General features: G+C 35.4%; 2 protein-coding genes across 2 annotated transcripts; one reads left to right on the top strand and one right to left on the bottom strand.

The window, feature by feature from the left end:
- The first annotated feature begins 4709 nt into the window (after positions 1 to 4709).
- Positions 4710 to 8967, top strand: LOC141720639 (glutamate receptor 3.2-like). Its single transcript, XM_074523158.1, has 6 exons — positions 4710 to 5508; positions 5593 to 6935; positions 7155 to 7432; positions 7518 to 7549; positions 7683 to 8077; positions 8188 to 8967. The coding sequence occupies exons 1-6, from the start codon at positions 5262 to 5264 to the stop codon at positions 8686 to 8688; spliced, it is 2796 nt and encodes a 931-aa protein (XP_074379259.1). The 5' UTR covers positions 4710 to 5261; the 3' UTR covers positions 8689 to 8967.
- Positions 8968 to 9061: 94 nt separating this feature from the next.
- Positions 9062 to 11213, bottom strand: LOC141720640 (putative serine/threonine-protein kinase). Its single transcript, XM_074523159.1, has 6 exons — positions 10982 to 11213; positions 10760 to 10866; positions 10362 to 10578; positions 9957 to 10194; positions 9694 to 9844; positions 9062 to 9555 (listed from the first exon to the last, which is right to left on the bottom strand). The coding sequence occupies exons 1-6, from the start codon at positions 11049 to 11051 to the stop codon at positions 9271 to 9273; spliced, it is 1068 nt and encodes a 355-aa protein (XP_074379260.1). The 5' UTR covers positions 11052 to 11213; the 3' UTR covers positions 9062 to 9270.
- Positions 11214 to 13300: the final 2087 nt, after the last annotated feature.

Here is a 13300-nt window from a genome sequence, read left to right as displayed (position 1 = left end):
CATCGCCTGCTCATCAGGATGCGGACGATGTTTTCTTCTTCATCGAAATCGGCTTCCAAATTCCGAGGAGTTACCAAAGGTTATTTCAGGGGAATGGTTTTTGGATGAGTGAACCCAGGAGGGCCCTGTTCATCACCGTTGTTCATCATCTTCTCAGATCTCATAATAATCTCGTATTCCCATAGACGACGCCAAATGTTGGAACCAGTTTTTTGACCTACAAGACTTCGTCTTCGACTTTGGCTTTGGTCTGCAAAGAGAAGAATGTGAGGGATTGTCCCCCCCAATTCATCTTCAGTGTGAGAATAAGTTAACTGGTTTTCGAGAGTAAATTGTAATACGAGATAATTTGAGTCTATAATATTGTGAGTGTATAGATGTGAATACCCTCGTGTATATAACCTGAACGTTGTTAACATTGCTATTCCGTAGTCTCCGGGTTGTTCCGATAAGAGGGTGAAGTGGACGTTGTGGCTAGAGAACACTTCATCTTTCTTGGGCTGATACACTGTCGTGCTACATGGACTAATCTCTTTTCGGTCGGTCCAACTTTCTTTGACATTGTCCCAAAACACATATTATGGGGCAAAGGAATGTGGACCTCTAACAAATATAATTGTTAATGCAAACAAGAACCATAATTTGAAATGTTGTCGAGGATCAGAGAATGCAAATAGTTACACGTTGGGGGATGTACAATCCATTTTTTATCCACTAACCAATAGTTAAACCAGATATCAAAATTAGTTATTGACTTTTATATTTAAAAATTCATTTTTTTATCTAAGCAACGTGTCCAGTTCTTAGCTTAAATTTTGTTAATTAAATTAAATACCAGCACCAATTGTAAAGTTGCTTGTAAGTGAAGTGGTCACAGTGAGTCGGTGATCCCTTCTAGAGGTGGGCAAATGAACGGTTTGGCTCGGCACGATCGAAATTCGGCGTGCTAAAAATTCGTGTAAATCGGCTTGTCATGTGTCGGTTCAGTATTCGGCACAAACCGTGTATGAAGATGAACCGAATACGAATTGGAAGTTGTTAAACCAGAACCAGCCCAGAATCGGCCCTCCTAAACTGCAGACGAATAATATACATGTTATTGAACTGTTCGGCTCAGCCCGCCAACGAATTGATTTGTTCGGCCCGCCAACGAATTGATTTGTTCGGCCTGCGAATGCATCTACGCGCCAACTTCTCTCCAGTCCATTCCACCTGTGTCTGCAAAAATAATGGTCATCTACTCTAGCTCCAACATTCGATTACAATTACAACATTCCATTTTTGGCCTTTAAATCACACACAAACAAATGTACAGATCCACTTCCACTCCATAGTTCACTCTTACTCGATCTCTCTTTTTCTTTCTCCACTCTAACTCTGATCTGCTCTACAGTCTACACTTCAAGCACATATACACTGTTAATTACTCACAGTCACAGTCACAGACTCACAACAAGCAACTCACAAGTTTATCACAGTCACAATCACATTTTCGGCGAGCTTACAAGTTTTCCAGCGACACTCTAAAAAATTCAGGCAAGCTTACAAGTTTTTTAGGCAAGCTTTTTTAAACAAATGGAAGAAGGAAGAGGCACACAATCCTCTCAAGGCTCGAGCCAAGCAAATTCAATGCGACCCCCTCGACCCACTAACATGGAGCCTGGTAAAATTCAAGATTCATGTTTTTATATTTTATGTTCGAATTGTCATAACTCATGTTTTTGTTTTTGTAAATAATTAATTTGTGTTTTTTAAAATTTTCTGTATTTTGTGATTTTTAAACAGACGGAAGTAATTATTTAAAAATTGATTATATTTTGTGTTTTTTATGTTTAAATTTTGTGTTTTTTAGAAATTCGATTGTTAATTTTCATAATTTGAATACAGAAAATTCGAATACTTTGTTAATTTTTTTTATTAAAAATTTGCAGGGAGCTCTTATACTTCGAGACATTCCTCGCACGTTTAGAATTATTTTTCGAGATAAGCAATACCAGGAGATCCTAACAAATTTAAATATTTTTGTCTTTGTATTCAAAGTGGGCGAAATCAATCCTCTTTTCTTGATTGTTATGGTACGTGATTTGCTTGATTGTTATGCACGTGGTACTAAGATATTTTCTTACATTTACGAACTAAATGTACATCTTGTTATTATTGAGTGTGTTAATATTATTACTACTTTAAAAGCATATGAAATTGATCATTGTTTTGGTACAATTATTGTTGATATGAAAAGTAAGTGGATTGAATATTTTGCCGAATTTCCTTTTATATATGGTGTTGCATGTCTAATTGATCCCGGTGTTAGAAATGAAGGTTTAGAAAATATGTTAGAACATTATTACTCGGTGTTAGGAGTTTTATATAATCACATGTTTTATGTGCAAAATTGTTTAGACTTATTATATCGTCTTATAGATTTATATACTCCTATAACTCAAAATATTATACCACCTAAGACTAGTAATTCTAGTAGGTTTAATAGTATAATGCTTGATATCCTAACTAAAAAATAAAAGTGTAAAATTTTTACCGTATCATCTCTACCTACAACTTCATTTAACATGACTAGAGAGTTTTTTTCATATAACTATGAGTTGGATAAGGATTTTTCAATACTAACGTGGTGGAAGAATCATGAGAATCAATTTTTGGTATTAGCTAAAATTGTAAGGGACGGTTTAGTAGTTCTTGCCTCTACGATTGCTTCTGAGGCCGCTTTTAGTGCCTCTAGATGAGTGTTGGACGAGAAGAGATCAAGTCTTTACCGGATGTGGTCAAGATATGTGTTTTCAAAAAGGATTGGGATCAAGCGGCAAAGAGACAACAATGGAGGAAAAAAGATGACTCGGACGGAGAAGAGGACCCTTGGATGACTATGGACACTTCATCGGAATCGGGCATGTCAGCGAACGAACAACAATAACAAGAAGAATTTCAATAGTTGATAGGATATTTTTGCCATGTATTTTTAGTTTTTTTCTTTTTTGTATTTTATTTAAAATGTAAACACGGTTTGTTCCATTTTTTTAGAGAGGAGTCCTCTCAAATCAATTGTAACATTTTTTTTAAATTAATAAAATTTATAGAGGTGCCGCTTTCTTTTCCTTATTTTAACACATGTTAGTTTTTCAAATTTAGAAAAATATTTTAACATAATTTTGAAAAGAAAAAATGAAAATAAAAATTGAACACACTAGCAAGATTTTGGTGCTGCACCCTGAAGCACCTTCTGCTTCTGCTGTTCTAGTTCAACTTACATACTTGCACTTGCGCAGTTGCACTTTTATTCTGCTTTTTTATTAATTTAATTAATTAAAATATTATTATTTTAAACACACGTGAGATGTGAAGTACAATAATGAATATTATTAATATTAATTCTTGTTATTAATCTATTAATATAGTAGGCTAAGTTTATAATTTACATTACATTATTACAACTTACATGTCATATGTCAATTAACTAATCAAGTGGCAGCCTATTAAAAAAAATATAGTTTGTGTAATTCGGCTCGCCAAACTCGGCAGCCCGGCTCACCGTCTCCACTCATTTGTTTGCAAACCGTGTACACCGCCAAAGTCGCCTAACTCATGTAAATCGTGGGCCGTCCACGAACTGCCGTTTATCGAACCGGCCCGAAATCGGCACGCCTCGTCCTATCATACAGGTTGTTTACGAGTTCATAGCTAGAAGAACCGGCCCGCCGAAAATTCAGCACGACACGCACGACACGATCGTGTGGCCACCTCAAATCCCTGCTGATTGTATGTCACTGTATATATTATTAAACTTATATGTACTTTTCTTAAGAAAGTTGTCGCCTTCTTTGATTTTTATTCCTTTCTTGTGGACTGGTTTAAAGGAAAACTAACCCCTTACCCCTGAGTTTTAAAATGGGTGGAAAGCAAGTTTAAGGTAACCAAAATAGTTTCTCACTTTCATTTCTAATCGTGCTCCGAGTTTTAAAAAGGAACGAAAGTAAGTGATGATGAATATAAATTTTACATACTTTCACTCCAAAACATTTATCCCAAAAATGGGATGAAAGTACTTTACCTCTCTATCATTTACTTCTTTCCCTTATAAAAACTCGGGAGAAAGGCCTAAGTGACTGCTTGATTTTCCTTAGTACCATTAAAGTATCTCCAATATAGGTATTTTTGGGATGCCAAACATGTCCAACTCATCATAAATATTAATTTTTTATTTATTTGTTCATTTATATCACAATTAGCATCTTTCAAGTCCAATAGTTGGCACCGCACGTGAGGTGCCTAGATGGTCCCAAACAAATAATATAAAAAGATATATGTAATAAAACGTATATGGACAATTTAAATTTTTAATGTAAATATTGAATGTTTTTTCATTTAGAGTAAGGGTCAAAAATTGGCAATTTCTCTCTTGACACCCCTGGGGCACCCTTGTAACTCCGATAAAAAGGCACCAAGAGTGTCGTGTCACATGGGAGTTGACATCCTGGCATCCCTTGTGGCACTCTGGCTGAAATTACCTGCACCTTTTATACTTGCCAGTCATTACCATTTCCAGATCTTGCGCAGTTGTTCATATTGTCAGCGGAATACGATTCCCTCTTTTTGTGTTAATCGCTGTGGTTTACTTTAGGGTACTTTAGGGTACTTTAGGGTATGCCTTGCTGCTCTACTACTGATTCCATATTCTTCCTTTTCTTAGCGGTTACTCCATGTGCATTAGTTAAAGGATACATTTTCCTTTCTCAAGAAATTTCATTAGTTTATTTTAGATGTTTCATAATTTTTATTACTGTACTATTTTTACTCCAATTGTTGATATATATTGGATACAGATCAGGTCGTGCCAAATGATTGGTGCATCATAATTTATCACGCTTATTATTAGCCGGAATCAACAATATTTGTTTTTATGCGATAACAATACTACTTTTGATTACATTTTTTTTTAAACGGACACTTCTGATTACATAGATGAGCTTGTTTGGTCTACTTTAATTAGCATCCCATTAACATTAGTTCTTTTAATATATTTTCTTCATGCATTGATTCTGTCTGCCACACTCTAATCAAATATTGACTAAGGTTGTGTAGGGCCTGGCAAATGGCTATCGTTTGTTTTTTGATTTTGTAGCTAGGTCTGTCTTTTGCTCTGCAGGTATTCACCTCAAAATGCAAGTCAATTCTGTTTGTTCAGGCAGCAAACCAATATAGTTTAAGTAGCTGTTGTATACTGCATACTTACAGACATATAGGGAACCATGAATTTGTTCTGTCCAGTCCTGCTGTCCATGATTATTGGATCATTTGCAGTAGATACTAAAAAACCAGGTGTAGTGAACATTGGAGCTGTCTTCACATTACGCAGTGTAAATGAAAGAGTAGCAAAGATTGCGATGGATGCTGCTGTGCAAGATGTCAACTCTGATCCCAGTATTCTCAGCGGAAGGAGATTAAATCTTTCTGTTCATGATTCTAACTACAGCAGTTTTATGAGCATTATTGGAAGTAAGTATTCCTACCTCAACAGAACGATTACCTTGACTAAAATTTAAGTCGTAAATTAAATTTATTTTCTTTGCACTCTGACAGCATTGCGGTTCATGGAGATTGATACAGTAGCTGTGATTGGTCCACAAGGTTCAGTTATGGCTCATATACTCTCTCATCTTGCAAATGAATTACATATCCCTATGTTATCATTTACAGCATTGGACCCCAGTCTCTCGCCTCTGCAGTACCCTTACTTCATTCAAACCGCTCCCAGTGACCTGTACCTAATGACTGCCATAGTTGACATGGTTGATTATTTTGGCTATAAAGAAGTGACCGCAGTCTACACAGATGACGATCAAAGCCGGAGCGGAGTAATCAAACTTGCGGAAAAGTTGGCAGAGAAACAATTTAAAATCTCTTATAAAGCAGCAGTTTTACCTGAACCATTGCCAACTCGAAAGGACATTGAAACTGCATTGCTCAAGGTTAGATCAAAGGAATCTAGAGTTATAGTTGTACACACTTATCCCAAAACAGGGTTTACGATTTTTGATGTGGCTCGTGAACTTGGAATGATGACTAGTGGATATGTGTGGATTGCGACTACATGGTTGTCCTCAGTTTTGGATTCTGACCCCACTTTAGTGAACTCCAGCTCCGCTTTAGGAGTCCTCACACTCCGCCCTCATACTCCTTATTCAACAAGAAAGCAAGCTTTCGAATCTAGATGGAACAAGCTGAGCAATGCCTCCATTGGACTGAACCCTTATGGTCTTTATGCTTATGATACTGTCTGGATCATCGCTTATGCACTTCAAAAGTTTTTAGATGAGGGTGGAAAATTCTCATTTTCAAATGACTCGAGTCTGAGTGCTATAAAGGGACACTCTTTGAATTTAAAAGCATTGAACATTTTTGATGGTGGGGAAAAATTACTTGGAAAGATATTGCAGACCAATTTTACAGGTTTAACTGGTCCAGTAGCATTTAGATCTGATGACCGGTCCCCAAAAAATCCTTCATATGACATCATTAATCTAATGGTAACTGGCTATAAGCAGATTGGTTACTGGTCTAACCATTCTAAACTGTCTATTGCTTCCCCAGAAACTCTCTTTACCAAATCTGTCAATCTTTCACCTTTGAACCAACGGTTGAAGAACGTTGTATGGCCTGGAGGCACATTGCGAAGGCCTAGAGGATGGGTGCTTCCTAACAGTGAAAGGCCCTTGAGAATTGGAGTTCCTAACCGAGTTAGTTATAAGGATATTATTTCAAAGAACAACATCAATGCTAGTAAAATTGAGGGATACTGTGTAGATGTATTCGTTGCTGCAACAAAGCTGCTTCCCTATCCACTTCCCTATGAGTTCATTCTCTTTGGAGATAACCAACACAACCCGAACTACAATGATTTTGTTGCTCAGATCACTTTCAATGTAAGTAAAAGGAACAGATCAAATTAGCAAAGAAAGGGGACAGAATATTGTTAATTGCTTGGAATAAAATATGATAACTTTACACTAATCTCTTTTTCAAGGATTGCTAGTAATAAATGCAATGTCATATGTTTTGTCCTTTTGGGACACACAAAATAAATAGATAGGCTGATGCAATTATATTTCTCAGAAAATACAAGATTAATTCTGTTATTGCAGGTTTTTGATGCAGTAGTAGGCGACATAGCAATAGTCACAAATCGTACAAAGATGGTGGACTTCACTCAGCCATATATAGAATCAGGGCTAGTGGTAGTGGTGCCAGCAAGAAGGTTAAATTCAAGTGCTTGGGCATTCTTTCAACCCTTCACTCTATCAATGTGGCTAGTAACAGCAGTTTTTTTTCTCATCGTCGGAGCTGTAATATGGATTTTGGAACACAGGACAAATGATGAGTTTAGAGGGCCTCCAAGAAAACAACTTGCAACCATTTTGTGGTAACTTGAGGCCATTTTTACCAACTTTATCAAGCTGCTGCTCATACAATACAAACCCCTAATATATTTTTTTTCCATCATTCAGGTTCAGCTTTTCAACTATGTTTTTTGCTCACAGTAAGCATTCCTGTACACAATATTATAATATTTTCTTTCTATAATATATTTTTTCATTAGAAAAGAACTGACCCTTTATATCCATTAACTGGTGAGAAAAGATATTGTAATATTGTTGTCAATTTTTTTTTAGGAGAAAACACAGCGAGCACTCTTGGTCGAATGGTCCTACTTATCTGGTTTTTTGTGGTTTTCATCATAACCTCAAGCTATACTGCAAGTCTGACATCTATTCTGACGGTGCAACAGCTATCAACTCCCATCACAGGAATCGAATCTCTAGTACTGAGTAATTTGCTTATTGGATTCCAGATAGGCTCCTTCGCTGAAAACTATTTAAGGGATGAACTCAATGTCCCAACATCCAGACTTAGACAACTTGGGTCCCCAGAAGAGTATGCAGCAGCACTTGAGAGAGGACATGTTGCTGCAGTTGTTGATGAACGCCCATACATAGACCTCTTTCTCTCCGGTCACTGCAAGTTCCAAATTGTTGGCCAAGAATTCACAAAAAGCGGCTGGGGATTCGTAAATATCTCATTCATTTAATAAGGATTATTAATTTATTAATGTATCATGTATGCTACAATTAATTTTTATGTATCTTGTTTACCTTTTGCTGTCTGTGAAATTTATAGGCATTTCCAAGAGACTCACCCCTAGCTGTGGACATGTCAACTGCTCTTTTAACTTTGTCAGAGAATGGAGAGCTTCAAAAGATTCATGACAAATGGCTAAAGAGAAAATTTTGTAGTTTACAGAACTCTGAGGAAGATTCAGATCAACTTCAATTAAGGAGCTTTTGGGGGCTTTTCCTCGTGTGTGGAGTTGCATGCTTTGTGGCTCTTGCAATATATTTCTGCTTGACATTACGCGGTTTCAAACATTTCAGCCGACATTCACTTGAGTCATATAATGGAGATCAACCATCTTCATCAATTCGTGCAACTACAACTTCAGAACGCATAAAAAGGTTCTTATCATATGCAGATGAGAAAGCTGACATATCAAGGAACAAGTTAAAGAGAAAGCAGATGGAGTCAGTAATGTCAAGTAGTCACCGGATGGATTTCACAGCAAGGTACTATGGTTCCAAGAGAATACAAGCTGCAACTATATCACCAGATAGAGATATTTAATGCGGATGCTTTTGTACTGCAGTATATATGATGAGCACAAATTTTTATGTTGGCGAAAACATCAGTTTTTTTAGGGTTAACTCACTTCCTCTTTCATTCTCTTGGCAATCTTCAAATGTTGCTACTGTAATTTAATTCTTCTGTTTATAGACAGAATCTAAGATACCCACATCAGTTCAGCAATATAAACCTTGAAACAGTTCAATAAAACTTAACGATAGGTGCTTTGAGCCTCTGCTACCGGCTGTTGTTATAAAAGCAATTTATTTGGTCTTAACCTCTTGCTTTGATTTTCATAAATTTTAGAACAAGCAACATGTTACGCCTCAGCTTATTTATTTGTTAAATACATGTTGTGTTAAGAGATCGCTCGTCAATTTAATCAAAAGCGCAAGTAGCCTTATTTAAAACACAAGTCTAGTCTGGTAAAACATATACTGGTCTCCAGTAAAATTGTCAATCTTGCAGCTTTTTACATTCATTTGTCAGATATCAATGTGCGCTCAACCTTTGTACACAAGTGGTTCTAACTACATTAATTAAAGAATATAGTGCCTAGGAGATGAATAAACTTATAAACACTCATAGAGGAGAAAAACTGTGTGAAGAGCTCGCATGACCTGCTCCTACTTTAACATCCATGAGATCAGCCACAAATCCTGGTTGTGATATCCTGGACTGTCCTATTTCAACCTCATTTTTCAGCATCTTGATGACTGAAGACATACGAGGACGGAGCTTGCTTTTTTCTTGAACGCAAAGCAGACCGACTTTCATGAACCTAACAGCCTCTTCTTTTAAAAAATCTCCTTTCAGTTCAGAATCAACTAGTTGCACAAGTTCATCAGCATTGTACATTTCCCATGCCTGCAATTACATGCAGAGATTCATAATTTTAGTTTGACAACAACTTTACAGAGGGGAAGATACATTGATTAAAGGCTATAAACCTACATGCCAATGCCACTTGGCCATTTAAATATCGAATAAGCTTGACTTAATTACCTTATCAACTAAGAACTGCTCTCCACGTTCCATGTCAAACGCAACTACTGACCTGCCACTGACAATTTCCAAGAGCAATACTCCATAGCTATAAACATCCGACTTGCGTGTCAGATGTCCACTAATGGCGTATTCGGGAGAAAGGTAGCCTCTGGTGAACATTTGTCAATCAAAGGAATCCCATCAGAAACAGAACCTCAAATGAAGACAACAAAAAAAAAGACACAGACTTGCAACCTAAATTTCAGTAATTGGGGACTTACAATGTCCCAGCAACACGAGTACTAATGTAAGAACTGTCATCTCTGAATAACCTTGCCAGACCAAAATCAGCAACCTTTGGGACAAAACTCCGATCAAGAAGTATATTTCTGGCCTTAATATCACGGTGAACAATATGTGGAGTGATTTCTTCATGGAGATAAGCCAGTCCCCTGGCAATCCCTAACGAAATATCCCTTCTTTGTTTCCAACTAAAGCTACTTCTGTCTATGTCTCTTCCTATTAATCAACATTCAACAGCCATTGGAAATGTAAAAATATTGGACTTTCCTATTAATCAACATTCAATTGCCATAGGAAAAATAAAAAAATTTGGTCTTTTCTCTCAGCATACTGTCTGCATATAATCGAAAACGAATTTATATGAAGAAATTGAAGAAAATTACCAAGAAACGTATGGGTAATGCTATTGTTTTCCATGTAATCATAAACCAAATATCTGGAAGCTCCATCAACACAACATCCCAGGAGCCTAACAAGATTCTCATGTCTGGCGCCTGACAATGCAGTCAACTCGGATACAAATTCTCTTTCTCCTCTCATTGACTCGCGCTCAATAGACAAAACTTTAATGGCCACAATACTACCATCTTTAAGCCGCCCCTTTAAGCAAAAAAAACATATGTTAGCAACGATAGCCACAGGCATGGGCGGATCCAGGATTATATTTTTCACGGACACTACAAAATTTATAAAAAAACAAAAACGTATCCCCTGCCATACAGAATAAACAAGATAATTTAGAGGAGAGTAGACCATGTGATACAAAAGCAGAAATGATCACCTTATAAACAGAACCAAAACCTCCCTGTCCAATCTTATTAGATGATTTAAAACTGGTGGTAGCAGCTTTCAGCTCATTATAAGAAAATAACCGAAATTCTTCATCACCTGAAATCTTAAACTTGATTAAAACATCAAAAATCTTTTGATCTTGAGCATTAGACAATTAAAACACTGCAAGAAATGAAAGTACTTGTGCAAAAAGTTGTTGAGAAATAATTACCATTGTGATTGCTTGTGTTGGCAGCAATATCAACAACATCTGAAGTAGAGCATATACAAGAAAACTTCATATTTAATGGAACTCTTTTTTTTTTGTCCTGCTAAATTTAATGAACTGAAATATCAGAAAGAGAAAGAGAGCAGAGATGGGTATATTCAAGTAAATATATATTTTTTATATATGCTGGGAAGAAAGGGAAAAATGTGAAGAGAACTTGGCTATTGGTTTTGACTGGGTTTTCTTTTCTTCCATTATCATCATTATTAGAGTATTGTTTATTATTATCGTTATTTGAAAATATTATTCTCTCTATCCCTCCCATTTTTTTACACTTTTCTTTTTATATGTCCTATTCAATTGTTTATATTTCAAAAAATTCTAAAAATACTAAAAAAATTATAATTTTTAAAATAACTACATTCATTATTTCTCTTCATTATACCCACTTTATACATATAATATTAATCAGCTCACTATTTTACTCACTTTTTTAATTTTTATTAACTATTTTATCATTTTTCTTAAATTTCATGCTCCCCACATATTTAAGGGAGTAGTAAATTGTTTGATAGGGTATGAACTTGTCAACTACTAATGAGACCAAATATCATCATTAAAAACAATTAAAAAAATGAATGTTGACTGACGTGAGATTTAGATATGACAACCTCTGGTCTAAATTAGATATAATAACGCCACTCGGTGCACTTCGCAGTCCACACGTATGAAACCGTTTAATTATTTAGCAATTTGGTTTTAACTAATTATTTTGTATTTTCTCCGTCCCTGAAAACATTTTTTATTTGTGTTGTACACGTTTATCAATATATAATTTTATTATTAATATCTTTAATTTCGTATTAGTATTAAATATAAGAATTTCATTGTATTAAAATACTCATAAATTTGAATTCAACAAAATCTATATGAGTAGTGTTATGTACCCCAAATTTTATACCAAATGATGTGGCATACACGTGGCGGATTTTAACTCGGGGCGCATATGTATGCACGCGTGATCCATATTATTATTAGGAAACTTATAAGTTATAAATTTGACACATCAGCATTTGGGGAAACTTTTGGAGAAAATATTTGGGTCAATTTCCAATCACTAATTACTAATTACTATATTTGATCTTATTAATTAGACGTAAATTAGTAATCAATCGTTTATCATGAACAGGACAAAAAGTCAAAATAAGAAAAATATTTTGGGATGGAGGGAGTACCATAAATCCTACTCCCTCCGTCCCGTTGATTTCGATATATTTACTATTTGCACGTATTTGAGACTTTTATAAAATATAGTTTTGTAATGTTTTTTTTAATTTTTTTTGAATAAAAGTTTAAACATAAAATTTTTATACATAAAAAGAAATTAAAAAATATATAATTGAGCTATATCTTAAAGAAATAATAAAAAACGTATCAAAAAGTGATGTACAGAATTAAATGGGAGATAGGGAGTACTAACAAAAAGTAGGAGTAATTAAAATGAAAGGGAGCGTGTGTTACTTTTTGTACGTTCAAATCTATGTTTAGTACGGGCAGAATACCTCTGACTCGCCTCTTCGAGTCTCCTGGCTTTAATTATCCTTGTACGGATTGACTCCCATGGATATTCGAATTCCCAGCGTTCTATTAAACCGAGTAAATTGGCAACATAAAAAAGATTCAAGAACCTTCTCATTTTTCTTGAAAAATAAAATACTAAATATTTCCGAGTGAATTTGATATAGTCGTATTTTATAGGTTTGTGGTCGGAATAAAAGTTTAAGGTGGTGTTAGTTTCGCAGGCGAAGAATGATTGTTTGGGATGATATCTGGACTTTTTTATAACTTTTCAAAAGAAACGAATAGAGAATCACGTATTTATATTACTTGGTGAACTCATGCTTACGTATCATATCTGTACCTTATTTGTAGGAACCAAATATTGCGTAATTTTTAATAAACAAGTCATACAATTAGGGTCAGGCTTTTCATGCCCCTGCAGCCCAAGCCAATCACCAAATGGGGCATTCAGCCAATTAATCTCGTAAATATCGACTGACCCCACATATTTTCTTATTATTGCGACATCTTTGCATTTCTTTCCAATATTATAGAAAATATCCAATGTCGATCTTGAGATTCACGATAAATCAAGTTATCTATAGATCATTGTCCATATCATATTCAAAATTGGGTGATGCGAGTCGACCCGATTTCTCAGCTCGCACCAACTGAAACAACCCGCACTTTTCGGACTATTAAATCTAAACCAAAACTAAAATACAATACAATTTATTAAACCGAAATTCTATTACAAATGTT

Source organism: Apium graveolens, chromosome 4 (assembly GCF_009905375.1).
Source record: "Apium graveolens cultivar Ventura chromosome 4, ASM990537v1, whole genome shotgun sequence".
NCBI lineage: Eukaryota > Viridiplantae > Streptophyta > Magnoliopsida > Apiales > Apiaceae > Apium > Apium graveolens.
Note: the sequence above shows the minus strand (reverse complement) of the source record. Positions and strands in the feature narration are given on the sequence as shown.

Bases quoted from the DNA above. Each gene is read 5' to 3' on its own strand.
- LOC141720639 (XM_074523158.1), top strand. From the start codon at position 5,262: ATGAATTTGTTCTGTCCAGTCCTGCTGTCCATGATTATTGGATCATTT. The intron at 5,509-5,592 runs GTAAGTATTCCT...GCACTCTGACAG, and splicing joins TTTTATGAGCATTATTGGAA to CATTGCGGTTCATGGAGATT. The intron at 6,936-7,154 runs GTAAGTAAAAGG...CTGTTATTGCAG, and splicing joins TTGCTCAGATCACTTTCAAT to GTTTTTGATGCAGTAGTAGG.
- LOC141720640 (XM_074523159.1), bottom strand. From the start codon at position 11,051: ATGAAGTTTTCTTGTATATGCTCTACTTCAGATGTTGTTGATATTGCT. The intron at 10,867-10,981 runs GTAATTATTTCT...TTAAGATTTCAG, and splicing joins CAACACAAGCAATCACAATG to GTGATGAAGAATTTCGGTTA. The intron at 10,579-10,759 runs GTGATCATTTCT...TTTTGCTTAAAG, and splicing joins GTTTTGGTTCTGTTTATAAG to GGGCGGCTTAAAGATGGTAG.